Source organism: Acinonyx jubatus, chromosome E2, assembly GCF_027475565.1.
Source record: "Acinonyx jubatus isolate Ajub_Pintada_27869175 chromosome E2, VMU_Ajub_asm_v1.0, whole genome shotgun sequence".
Classification (NCBI taxonomy): Eukaryota; Metazoa; Chordata; class Mammalia; order Carnivora; family Felidae; genus Acinonyx; species Acinonyx jubatus.
The window spans coordinates 836,841-849,712 of record NC_069396.1 but is presented as its reverse complement, the minus strand read 5'-3'; the positions used below and the strand labels follow the sequence as shown (position 1 = coordinate 849,712).

Here is a 12,872-nt window from a genome sequence, read left to right as displayed (position 1 = left end):
GACGCGAATGGCTCAGGGATCCCTGTCCCCGCTGTGAGCTGTGCAGCTTGGTGGGGGTGGGGCTTGGGACCCAGTAAAGACCGGAAAAGGGAAAAATTAGTTTCAAAAAAAAGGTAGTAACTGGGGAGCAACGTAGTTGAAGACGGTGTGGTGTTCCAGTGGGGCAAGCCCCCGTCGGTCCCGCATGTCGGCCCCTCCTGGAGAGGGCCTGTCGTGTACAAAGAGCATTTAATTAATTTATTTATTTCTTTACACATAACTGAAGTGATGTTACAGTACATAAGTTATTTACAACTGTGCAGTAATGTGTTGCAAAATAAATTATCTAGAAGGCAGCAAAAGTACATTGTGAATGTGTATAAAACTGTACAGCGTTTACGGGTACACTTTTTATATGATTATTGGCTCTGTAGTGTTTCAAGTTATGTTCTCAGAAAGAGAAACAAAATGCCCAAGATTAAAGGAAAAAATATACAAACCACGTGGATTTGACTCCATTAAAAACACAACCCGAGAGTCCCGGCTCTGTGTCCCTCCGCAGCGGGCGGGCGGCCCTGCGCGCGGCCACAGAATCCCAGCCCGCCCGAAGCCCGTCCCCGCCCTCCGACCCGGAGGTCACTGTCCGTGAGGGGTGGCCGCCTTAATTTTCTTTCTTTTAGTTGATCAGAATGGAACAGGAAATTGTAAAAAATACGTCCGTTCTGCAGCTCCTGAAATGCCCGTGCAGCCGCCTGGAAAGCAGACCCCGAGGCCGCCGTCTCCTCGTGCTCCCGCGGCAGCTCCCGGGGGGAGGGGCCAAGTGCGGGGTCTCTCCCTGGACGTCCCCGCCCGAGGGACAAGGTCTCCCTGCACTGCCTGGACTCGGCAGCGGCGCCGGGCAGACGCGTGCGGCCCTCGCCTGTGTCCCGTGTGGCCGTCCCGCGGGGCGTCAGGCCGGCAGAAGCACGAAGTCGTCGTTGACGTCGACCATGGGCACGTAGAAGGAGGGCACCTCGTGCACACACAGCGCCTTGTGCCCGGCGGGGTCCAGCTCCTGGGCCTTCAGCTGCCACTCCATCCGCTGCACGGCGTTCAGGGCCGCGGCCTCGTGCTGCTGCCGCATCAGGAGACACGTCTGCGGGAAACGCGACAGGTGAGGGGCGCCGAGGCGAGACCTCGGTCCTGCGCCTTCGCCCCACGCCCTGCCCCGGGAGTCGTGAGGCCCAGCGCCCCGCCCCCCGCCCCGGGCGTTGCAGCGGAATCCCGACAGTGTCACTCTGCACTCGTTCACGGCTGGTGACGCGTCACCTAGGCCGGGAGCGTTTGGGATTTGTGGGCACTGAACCCCGGCAGCAGGTCCTCGCGGGCAGTGCCGTAGCGGCTCCATATCCGGGGCGCTGGGGGGCAAAGGTGAGAGCGGACACGGGGACTCGGACGGGATCGCCGAGGGGGGTTGGGACGGACGCAGCACACACGGACAGAGAAGCGGACGTGAGCAGTCTGACGTCACAGCGCGTCTCGCTCGCTCAGATGTGCGCAAGCGCATGTACGGCGGGGACTCGCCGTCTCTACTTCGCCTTAAAGTAGCTGGGAGTGTGTGGAGGGGAGCGGGGAGGGGAGCGGGGAGGGGGGACAGGGGCTCTAAGTGCTCCGTCTTTGGTCTTCGGGAAAGACGCCACCCCACGCTGCGCCGGGGCCACGTCTCCGAGCCCGTGCGGACTCGACCTGCTGGGCTCATCGTTCTAGCCACCTCGCCTCTCACTGGTTTCATGAGTTCTCTGTACATCCGGGGCGTGGGGCTCGTGTGGCGTTTCTATCGCCCAACACCGATCTTAATGTCGTCACCACTCCCGTCTGCTCTAGGAAAGCCTCCCCCGTGCAGCCTGCGGGCCCGGCTGGCGGGACTTGGTGCGGCAGCATCCTGGAGCTTCCCGGGGACCTGCCCGAGACCGTGGACGCCAAGCGGGCTCCTCTCTGCTCTGGGCTCTGGCTACCCCACGCCAGCACCTTCCCAGGTGCGTGCGCTGCTGTGGCACCGCGGTCACGGGTCAGTGAGGGAGGGGACGCAGGTAAGGCCGGCCTCCGGGAAACACGGTCCTCCTTTCCAAGAGCGGGCTCCCCGGGGCGGGGAGGATGGAGAGCTCCGGACCCCTTCCCCCAGCCCCCTAGAGCCCTAGGGAGGCCGGCGGGTGTGCCCCCCCCTCCCCAGGCCCTGCCTCCTGGAGCTGCCCCGGGGTGGTGCCCACTGTGCCGCCGAGTCTGTTGGCTCTCGTGGGCGACCCTGTGGACGGCCCTAGCGCCTGCACGTGGGGATTTGCTTCTTACTTGCTAATCTTTCTCTAGCTCCCACCCATGCTCTCTGGCTGCTGCACTGGTCAGCACGTCCAGAGCAGTGGTGATGGGTGTGTGCTGTGACCTTTGAGGAGGGCTCAAGGTGGGGTCCCACAGAGGTCTGACCGCCAGCTGGTGACAGGAGCTGCTCCCCGCACACCTGGACAGGAGGGAAGACACTCTAAGGAGGCAACATGGGGGGCGGGGAGACCTCAGCTCCCTGAAGGCATCAGCCGGGCTCACGGGGTCTGACACTGTCACTTGCAAACGGGGGATCCGGCAGCAGCTGCCCCCGCCCCCGCCCCCGCTGCCGCCCGGGCGGGGGAGGCCACAGGGTCCTCACCTTCATGCGGTCGTACTTGTCGTCCACGTCCTGGAGCCACGAGATGAACTGGCGCGCATTGAACCGGTCGCGCACGGACTTGTTCTCGTCGCCCTGAGGGGAGAGGCGCGGACGCTGGATGGGGAAGAGTCAAGAGGAGCCCACGGTCCGTGTCACCCCCCGCCGCCCCTCCGTGAGGAGCTTGGCTGGCGTGTCCCCAGGAGGCCGCTGAGTGTGTGTGTGGGGGGCGGGGGGGTGCGCGGGGATGTGTGCTGGGCACAAACAAATGGGCGCCCTCAGTCCCCGGCCCCTACCGCGTTCCCTGGGAGTCACGGGGACGCGCACGGTGAGGCTGGCAGGGCTATGCTTTGGTCTCTTCGGTCTGTAATTCTCTTTGAAGAGACCTGAGGTGCCTTGGCCGGGGGGCGGGGCGCCAACCTCACGTCCCTGTCCTCACCCACGGTAGCCCCGCGCCCACAGACGGGCTCACGAACAGGTAAAGCCTCAGGACGGAGGGTGGTGGTCTCACCGGCCCCCCGCGGCCTGGGTGTCCCGGGAGGCCGTCACACGTCACAGTGTCTGTGGTGCGGCCTCGGGAAGCAAGCGCAGGCCCCACCGCAGACGCTCGGCAGGGCAGCGGCCTTCACTGTCCTCAGGCTCAGAAGCAGCCCAGGAAGTCTTCCAGCCCCTTGGTTCTTTCAGAGGCACAGAGCCCCCGCGGTGATCACTGAGGCCCCAGCCCTTTGGGTTGTAGACTCTCTCTCTGCTCTAGACCAATCTTGTTTTTATATGTACTGTGTTCAGTTGGGAACGTTAAAAAAATTTTTTTTAGTTTTATGTAGGCTCCACGCCCAGTGCAGGGGCTCAAACTCTTGACCCCAGGCACCCCTAGTGGGGAAAGTTTTTTAAGATCAATTCTTTTCTTTTTTTTTTCATTTTTAAAAGTTTTTTTATTTTTTAAATTTATGATCAGTTCTTAAAGACTGCATGTAAGTGAACGCAAAGCCCTTGATGTGCAAATAAAGAGTCTTAAAAACCACGGAACCACTGCTGTCTGCACACGGCCAGCCTGAGAACGCTGCCCAGAGCCCCAGGGGTCCGGGCAGCGCTACGTGAGCCTGGGGTGCAGCAGGCGCGCACGCTGGCCAGGGGACAGGAGAGGCCCGAGGAGACAGCAGTGTTTTTGGACAGGCCCAAAATGACACGTTCAGGGTTTTTTTAAAAAGTCTCGGAGGCGGCTGGGGAAGAGAACAAACCGGGGAGTAAACCCGTGTCGGTCTGACCCCAGGCCTGGGTGCATGGGGGGTGGGACAGCGGGGGCGAAGGAGGGACCCCTTCCTGGGTCAACGCTGGGAGCGGCCAGCAGGTGAGGCCAGGCAGGAAGTCTGTTCCAGCAGGACCCCAGGGCCCGCAGGATCCTCCCCTCGCCGTGGGCCCTGCTCTGCCCCCATCTGCCGCAGGACAGCTTCCCGGTGGGGCCTCCACAGAGCAAGTCGCCTGGATACTACTCGTCTCTTATTTAAATTTTCCTCTAAAACAAGTAGAACTCTCAGTGAGCCGAGAGACTGCGTCCACGAGGACCCTGGAGCGGGGCATCTCTCGACACGGCCAGGGTGCTTGCTGCTTGCTGCGTGTCCCGCCGTGTGGTCGCCGCCACCCTCCCCGGCCCTGGCGCGGACTGGGGAACTGAACCAGGCTGGGCTACCTGCGGGATGCGGCCCTTTCCCGCTCGCTGCCCACAGTGCAGCCGAATCCCAGGAGGCCCAGCTCCTCTTGGGGAGCTGCAGACGGGAGAGCGAGGGCCGGGGCCGGACGGTCACCCACCTGACTCTCCAGAGGCATGTTGTAGACCTCGGAGTCCAGCAGCATGGTGCAGGCGCTGAACGGCACCGCCTGGTTCGCGATGGTTCTCGCTGCCCGGCAGTGAACCCGCAGGATCTCCTGCTCGCAGGAGACTATGAGCTTTTCCTGGAGGAGAGCAGCCAGATGAGCAGGGCTCACCCGGACAGACGCCCCGTGCCCGCCGCCCCCTCGTGCCCGCCGCCCCCTCTTACCCGCTCGATGCTGTGCTGCAGCCGCAGCTTCCCCCTCACGGCCTCCTGCTGCTTGAACAGCTCTTTCAGGGGCTCCGCCAGGGAGGGAGGGGGCGCGATCTGCAATCACGGGGGTGGGGGTGGGGTGGTTGGTGAGGCTGTGAACTTGCACCAGGAACACCAACCCACTTGAAGGACTCAGCCCTGAGACGCACCCTCTGGCCTGGCGAGAAGTCCAGGAATGCCTGACCTCTGCCCGCCCGCCCCTAATGGCCTGGGTGCTTTAGGGCGTGGGGACCACGGGAAGGGAAACAGCTTTTTTTTCTAGAACGAAAGGCGGGAGTCCCAGTGGAAAATAAGAAGTTACACAAACCACAGCGACCCCTACTGTTTTCTCTATTTTCCGAACTTTCCATGAAGGTCATGGTGCTCCGTTTTGAAAACCAAAATTTAAACAAAAGGGCAACCAAACACGTCACTGAACAGAAACCTCAGGCCAGATTTTTCTGAACTAGTGACCCAGAAGAGACCCAGCACCTGGATGCTTCCAGGCCAGACGTCCTGCTGGGCTCAAAGCTGTCTGTCCCCCACCCCCCTGCCCCATCAAAGTGCCGGAAGACTGGGCTGTCCAGGGAGGGTGGTGGCCCGGGCAGCCGTGCCCCCGAGGCCTCGCCCTTTGAACCTGACGCTCAGAGCCACCTATCGCTGTTCAGAAGACACCCGGTGAAGAAAGAGCCAGCTCAGATGCCACCTTCCAGAACACACGATCCAGTGTGACTCTCGGGGGGGGGAGGGGGCTGCTCTGAGGTGGGCCCTGTGGGCTGCAGGCCTGTTCTGGGCCTGATGGTAACGCAACGGAAGTCCTGGCTCCCCTCCAAGCGGGTGGGAGGGTCCGAGATGAAGCAAGTCACCTGCGCCTGGGCTGAACAGGTGCTGAGCAGCCCAGGGCGGTGGCTGTGCTGCAGGGGGGCTGTTCCTGGGCAGGGGTGGTGGCAGGAGCCTGCCCCGAGGAAGAGGGTACAATGGGAGAAGTGGGGATGCAGACAGCTAGCTGGAAGGTGGTGTGTGTAGATGGCGGGGTCTGCACAGACACGGGGTCCCTGGGCTCCCAATGCCCACAGTGGGGCGGGGGGGGGGGGGGGGGGGGAGCCGCCAGGGTGCTTGCTGCTCAGGGCTGCACGGTGACGACAGTGAGGCCTGGCCTCCGGCTGGCAACCTGGGGCCACTGGGAACACGGAGTGTTACCGGGGGGTGTTAAAAGGGCCGAGCGGAGCCCCTCAGTGGCAGGGGCAGGCACCGAGCCGGCCCCAGGGCAGCCCCAGCTGGAGGTCTGCAGGGCGTAGCTACAGCAGACAGACCTGCTGGGTGACCGTCGACCCAGCGGGCCGAGCGCCGGGCACACGTGCGGTGGGCCAGTCGGGTCAGGCCCCAGATGAGGCGCGCACGCGGGGCGCGGGGCGCGGGACGGCCGACAGAGCCCCGCCCGCGGGTCTCCCGCCCGCCTCCGGTACTCACCACGGGGATGTGCAGCTTGCTGAGCGGCTTGCCGTCCAGGAGGTAGGAGCCCGTGTAGGTGACGTACTCGGCGTAGCACTGGGGCGCCTGCGGCGTGATGTAGCAGAGAATCTTCCGCTTCTCCTCGATCTTCTTCCTGATCTGCAAGTACTCGAAGTAGGGGTTGGACCTGTCGCTGTGGTATGGCTCGATGTCATCCAGCTTGATGGCGTCCACGATGGCGGCCAGCGTCTGCTGGATCACCTCCCGCGTCTGCTGCGTGGACGTGTTCATCTGCTGCTGCAGCTGCTGGCCGGAGCGCTGGAAGCGGCGCTTGCGCGGGTGCTGGGCCTGGGGGTCGTCCTCCTCGCAGCAGCGGCCCTTGGCGCGGGGGGGCGGGGCGGGGGCGGGCTCCTTGTCGGCGGGCGGCGAGCTCTGCTTGCTCTGGTTGGCCAGCATCTGAGCCCGGTTCCTCGTCATGCGCTGGGGGATCTCCTCCACCTTGGGCGCCTTCGGGGCTTCGACCGCGGGTTTGGGTTCTGGTTCTGAAGCTTCGGGCTGGATGCCGCCCACGGGTCCCTCGGGGCCGGCCCCGTCGAGCGGGCCGGCCCCGTCCTCCACGTGTGCCTGTGCCGAGCCATCCGCGGCGGCGGCGGCGGCGGCGGCAACGACAGCGGCGTCGGGGGTGCCGTGGCACGCGGCCGGGGGGTCCCGGCCCTCGGCCTCCTCGTCTCCGCTCCCCGCTGGATGCCGCTCCGGGGCTGGCGGTGCGGGCCCCAGGCTGGAGTCCGAGTCCTCGGGGGGGACCCTCCCCTCTGACGTGACCCCTGCCTCTACCGTGGTCTCCAACATCACATCCGGCTTGGGCTCCTCGGGGGGCTCCGGCTCGGGCTCGGCGGGGAGCCGGGGAGCCGCCTGGTCGGGAGGCAGTGCGGGCTGTTCCTCGGCAGCCGCTGCAGGGACATCCCCGCCATTCGGGACTACGGGGGGCCCCGCGGGGGTGTTTTCCGGAGGGCCAAGGGGAGTCTCTTCTACTGGTTCCGTTTCGACATCAGAAACGTCTTTAGCTTGAAGAGGAAGCTCTGGCAGAGAGAAGGGCCCCAGGTCTAAGTCGTCCTCGGAGTTGGGGAAGCCATCAGGCCAGGGCACCGCTTCCACCTGGCCGAGGGCCGACAGGTCGTGCCCATTTTCCAGGAAGTTACTCTCCATGGGCGCCAGAGCCTCCACCTGAGTCACGGTGGCCAAACACGCAGGCTCCGGGGCCGCGTCGGGGGGCGCGTCAGGGAGCGGTTTGCAGTTGGTGAAAAAGGGCTCCAGCCTGGAAGGAGGGGCAAAGGGGGCTGGTTCTTCTGGGGCGGGCACAGCGGCCGGGACTGTGTCCACCACGTCGCCTTTGGCGCCCTCAAGTCCAGGCTCGGTGGCCGACAGAGGGTATGAGTCAGGGGAGCCTGGGTAAGGGGGCTCTGGGGCGCCGAACGGCCCCGGGGCAGCGGGGTGGAGGGCCTCAGTGGGGCAGAAATGCTGCGGGGACTCTGGGAGGCGCTGTGGGGACTTAAGCAGGAGGTCCGGCCCCACAGGCCAGCTGACGGGGTTCTCGGGGGCGCCCCCCATCAGGCTGCAGGACAGGGCCTGCTCCGAGGCAGCTGGGTGCGCCCACTCGACGGGGTCCTCTGTGATGACCGTGCTGAAGGGGCCCTCGTCCAGCGGCTCCAGGTAGCTGGGCTCCGGGGGGATGATGGCGGCAGTGGCCTGCTGGTCCTCCGTGGCATCCAGGGGGATGCCCAAGTCAGGCGGAAGGGCCCCCTCCATGGACGGGGCCAACAGCTCATCTCTGTGCGAAGCGGGGGACTTCGCTTGTAAACCAGAGAAAGCACCCTCTGGGGAGGGGGTGACATTGACCACAGCCGCAGGCGGGCAGTGCAGAGCGTCCGCTTTGGGGGAGGGGATGCCATAGTCCGGGGAGTAGTACCCCGGGGACAAGCAGGCGAACTTCTCGGCAGGACCTGGGGGCACAGGGGCCTTGTCCTCCAGGCGCTGCCCTGGCGAGCCATAAGTGGACGCGGTGGGGACGCTCTGCTGTCTGAACAGCTTGTCCCCAGTGCTGAATTCTTCCTCGGGGGTCCTCCGGATATCGACAGACACCGAACGGTACAGGCTCGTGCACAGCGGCCTCGTAGGCGTCTGGCTCGCGGTTTCCGAAATCCCACTCGCTGCCACAGAGAACCTGTCGAAAAAAGAGGGGGAGCAGGCGCTGGCGGACGTGCTGGAGACGGGCTGGGGGTCAGCGCAGTCGAAAATGAGGTCGGAGTAGTCGTCCGCGCTGCAGGACGGGGTCCTGGGCGTGTGCATGGCCTCCTCGTAGCTGGGGCACGACACCACGGACGCGGGCGTGGGGACCCCGGTGGGCCGGCCCTGGTCCGGCCTCGGGGAGGCGGGCAGCGCCTCTTTCGCGTGCGGCCCGGCCAGCCAGTCCCTGGCGTCCCCGGCCGGCCCCAGGGGGGGCTTGCCGTCGGCGGCCGGCGGGGCCAGAGCGGGCTCCTTGGGCCTCTTGTCCTTCGGGGCGGGGTCCGGCACCAGCGGCCTCCGTGCGGGCACGTCCAGGCCCTTCTTGCGCGCGTCCTCAGCGGGCTTCGCCCTGTCCTTGAGCTTCGGGTCTCCGGACCGGTGCCTCATCTTCTCCATCTGCTTCATCCTCTCCTTGTGCCGCTTGTGCCGCTCCTCGACCTCCAGGTCCTTCTGGGACAGCATGCGCTCGAAGCTGGTCATCATCAGGTCGCCGTCGCCCAGAAGCTTCTCTCTGGGCCGGGCATCTCTCTTGCCCTGGTCTCTGGCTGCCGGCGGCTTCTCGTTGCCGTTGCCGACCTTCACCGAGTCACCCTTTTCCTTCTCCGGGTTTTCCTTGAACTTCTCCTTCGGTTTGGTCTCGCTGAGCTTCAGGCTCTCGTCCCGGGACTTGTCTCTGAGTGCGTTTGGAGGGTTGTCCTTGTCTCTGGCTGCGGGCTTCTGCTCGTCCTTGTGGTGCCGCGGGGGCCCGTCGCTGTGCCTGTCCCTGTGCTTCTCCCGCTCGTCCCGCCACCTCTCGCGGTGCCTCTCCCGCCGCCTCTTGTCCTTGAGGGCACCGGCGGCGCCACAGCCATAAGGCTTCAGCTCCTTGTCCGCTTTCTTGGAAGGCTCTCTCTCGGAATCATTTTTATCTTTCTTTTCAGCGGCGAACAACTCGATGGTTTTGTCTAGCTCGTCCTCTACGTCCGCTTTGGCGCCGTAAGGGATCCCGTAAGCGTCGGCGTCCGAGAAGTCCTTGTCGTACTGGCCGGGGTCCTTCCTGCTGCCCGTGTCCTTGTAATCGTCGCTCTTGTCTCTCTTCTCACACTTGTCTTTCCGGACTCTCTCCCGATCGTGGCTTTTCTTGGACGAGGACGAAGAGTGTCTGTGCCTTTCTCTCTCCTTGACCTTCTCCTCCGGGGGCTCCGTGAAGGACACCTCTAGGAGGGCGCTCAGGCCGGGCTCCTGCCCGCGGTCGGTGAAGCTGTCCGAGGACACCTCGCTGGCCTTGTCGTTGGAGTCCTCCCGGTACGCGTGCAGGGCCTCCTCCTCCAGCCTCTCCAGCAGGCTCTTCTCCGCCTCGGAGCTCCTCGACACCTTCCTGTCCCGGCAGTGCTCCCGGTCCGGCCTCTCGCGGTGCCTGCTCCTGGCCTTGTCCTCTGCGGAGGGCTTCCGCTCCAGCTTCTCGGGAGGCTTCTGCTTGTTCTTCTTTTCCTGGGTGGGGTCGGCCGAGGTGCGGTCCTTCCTGTCCTTGTACTTGTCCGCACCCTCTTTGTCCTTCTTGTCCTTGTGCTTCTCCAGGACCTTTTCTTTCTTGTCTTTCGCCCCTTCCGCGGCTCCCTTCTCCTTTTTCTTTTCTCGGAGCTCTCGATCTTTCTGCTTCTCCGAGTGCTGCCGGTCGGCAGAGTGCTTCCGGTGCCGGTCGGTGTCCTGGGGGCCGTCCGCCCGCGGCGCGTCCCCGGCGTCCCCGAGTCGGAGCCCGCTGGCCGCGAACTCGTCCTTCTCGTCCTCGCTTTCGTCTGTGAATATGTCGGCGATGTACCAGCTCTTCTCTTTACCCTTCTTCTCGTCTTTCTTTTCAGGGAAGTCCTCGGAGAGAAGTCCAGGGAAATTCTTCTCCCTCTTTTCTTTCGCCTGGTCAAGAGACGCCTTTCTCTCCTTGTCCTTATGCTTCTCCTTGGGATCCTTCTTCTCTTTAAAGCATTTATCAAACTCCTTGTCCTTCTGACATTTCTCGAGGACAGACTTTTCGCTTTTATCTCTGTCACCGGACTTATCTTTGTATTTCTCTAATTTCCCCCTTTCCTTCTTCTCCTTGTCTCTTGCTGCATGGAGCCTCTCCCAGGGCTCGGGGCCCTTCCCAAAGTCACAGTCGGGCCTGTCCTTGAAGCCGGCCTCGCCAGCCAGCTCCTTCGGCTCCTCCCGGTGGGCCTCCTCGGGCTTGGGCCTGCCATCCTTCCGCTCCTTGGCGGCCTCGAGGGCGTCCTTCCTGTCCCGCCCGCCCTCGGCGGACTCCCTCCGCTTTTTGTCCTTGTCGGGAAGGCAGCCGGGGATGCCCTTATGCTTGTCTGCCTGCTCCTTCCTCCTCTCGGAGCTCTTGTCCAGACAGTCTCTGTCCTTCTTCCGGAAGAAGGCGTCCCTGTCGCTGCGCCTGTCCCCGTAGTCCCTCTTCTCACGGCCCTTGCTCTCCCGCTTCTTTTCCTTGCTGTCCTCCTTCACGGTCTCCAGGATCAGTCTGGCCACGGGGTCACTTTTAACATCCCTGTAGTCTGTCACTGGAGAATCCCAACTGTCGTCCCCTTTGAAATCAAAGGACGAATCGGACAAGTCCGAGAACCACCGATCCTGCTGGTCGTCAGAAAGGCTGAATTTGGTGTCTTCGTTCTCCAGAAACTGACTCTTGTTACAATATTCATCGAAAGCGGAAGAGTCTTCCCTGTAGACTTTTTCTTTTTTCAGTTTGTCTTTTTCTTCTTTGAAAGCCTTCTCCTTCTCCTTTGGAATCCTGTCCTCCTTACAATCATTCTTCTTCTCTAGCTTGGCGGGCCTGTCTTTGGACTTTTTCTTTCTTTCCTCTTTGTAGAGCCTCAGTCGTTCCTCTTTGGGAGACTTTTCCTTCACCAGTTTCTCTTTTTCTGCTTTACTCCCACGGTCTTTCTCTTCTCGGAAAGACCTGCTCACATCTTTGAGTCTCTTCAGGGCCTTCTCGTCTTTGGAAACCTTGACCACCTCCTCTTTGAAGAGCCATTCCCTGTCTTCCGACTTCACCTTGCCGAGCCGCTCTTCCTTCCTGAAGTGGTCCCGGTCGTGCTTCAAGGCCTTCAGCTTGCCCTCACTGGGAACGTCGCCGTCCAGAAGTATGGCCTTCTCCGGCCGCTGCTTGGAGTCCTCATACTCGTAAGTGAAACTTTTCAACTTGAGCTCCTGACCGACGGAGCACAGCCCTTTCTCCTTGTTTCTGTGTTTGTGTTTTGTTTTGTGTTTCTTGACGACCTTGCCCTCCTTGTCCAGCTTGGGAATGGCGCCGTCCACGCTGGCGTGGAAAGAGTTCTTCTTCTCCGACAGCGTGCTCTGCAGGCCGCCCCGCTTCCTGTGCTCCTGCTTCTTCCTCATGGGCTTCAGCGACTCCACGCTGGAGCCCTCGGAGGGGCAGTCAGACTCGCTCGTCAGTCTCGTCCTTGTGGAGTCTGATAAAGAGCTGGCCTCTGACCAGGCGGGAGAAGAGATGCTTTTCCAACTGTCCGTCCGCCAGGGCCTGGCGTGCTGGTCCGCGTGGCCGGGGTTATGCTTCTGGGCGGCAGAGCTCCCGTGAGACGAGGTGGAGGAGGCGGACAGAGAGCCGAACAGGGACGGGTCCTTCAGCACCAGCGGGGACTCCTTGAGGCAGCCAGAGCTCCCCACCGAGTCCCCGTCGTCCTCCCCGCTCTCCGAGGACTCGCTCTCCGACTCGGAGGAGCAGAACTTGTCATTCCTTTTGCCAAACCGCACTTCCTTGCCTTTTGTCTCCTTCTTTCGCTTCTTTTTCACTTTATTTTTCTCTTTCTGCTGCTTGGAATTGGAAGGTTCCCGCGTTTTGTTGCCGGGCAGTATCGTGTGTGCCGAGAGCCTCAGCTTCTCTCCTGTCCCCACAGTGACACCAACGTCCTCCTCGTCTGACGTGTCTGACAGGATGCGATGAGCCGCCTTCTTTGGTGCAATCGTGTTATTTTTAGTGTAACTTTTCACTTCCATTTTGGGTATAGAAATAAAACTATTTGATTTAGTTTCTTTTCTGTAATCCTTTTTCAGTAAGTGTTTGTCGTCCACCGGAGGGACTCTGTCCTGCTCGTCGTCCTCGTCAAACTCGTACTCATCCTTGACGGGGGTCACAGTTTTCTGGGGCTCTGGATTCTTAGCCTTGTGCTTCAGGCCTTTTTCAAATTCAGAGTCTGTGTTATTGCCGTCAACTGAACTAGAAGGTGCGAACGATGGGGCGTCTTCCTCCTCTGAGCTCTCTGCTGGGAACAGGGAGGAAGAGGTCAGAGGCAGAGTCACAGCAACCCTACTGAACATGCACGGGGATGGCGCTCTGCAGACGAGGCAGAGGGGGGGGAAGGGGAGGAGAGACAGCTCTTCGCCTGATTTAGATAAATCGGAGGCCAGCCACAGGCAGGAGGAAATGAGAGAGAGAT

At 62.4% G+C, this 12,872-nt stretch overlaps 1 protein-coding gene across 15 annotated transcripts in view; it reads right to left on the bottom strand.

The window, feature by feature from the left end:
* Positions 1-216: 216 nt before the first annotated feature.
* ANKRD11 (ankyrin repeat domain containing 11) overlaps positions 217-12,872 on the bottom strand; it is a 178,617-nt gene continuing 165,961 nt past the window's right edge. For 8 of the 15 annotated variants that reach the window (XM_027076434.2, XM_027076433.2, XM_053211274.1 and 5 more), the window contains 6 exons: positions 6,181-12,698; positions 4,687-4,785; positions 4,457-4,600; positions 2,654-2,767; positions 2,305-2,470; positions 217-1,114 (listed from right to left, as the gene is read on the bottom strand). In XM_027076434.2, coding sequence (XP_026932235.1) covers positions 498-1,114; positions 2,305-2,470; positions 2,654-2,767; positions 4,457-4,600; positions 4,687-4,785; positions 6,181-12,698 — 7,658 coding nt within the window. In that variant the 3' untranslated portion in view covers positions 217-497. The remainder of the gene's footprint in view (positions 1,115-2,304; positions 2,471-2,653; positions 2,768-4,456; positions 4,601-4,686; positions 4,786-6,180; positions 12,699-12,872) is intronic. The other 7 variants (XM_053211275.1, XM_027076445.2, XM_027076444.2 and 4 more) reach the window with 5 other exon arrangements.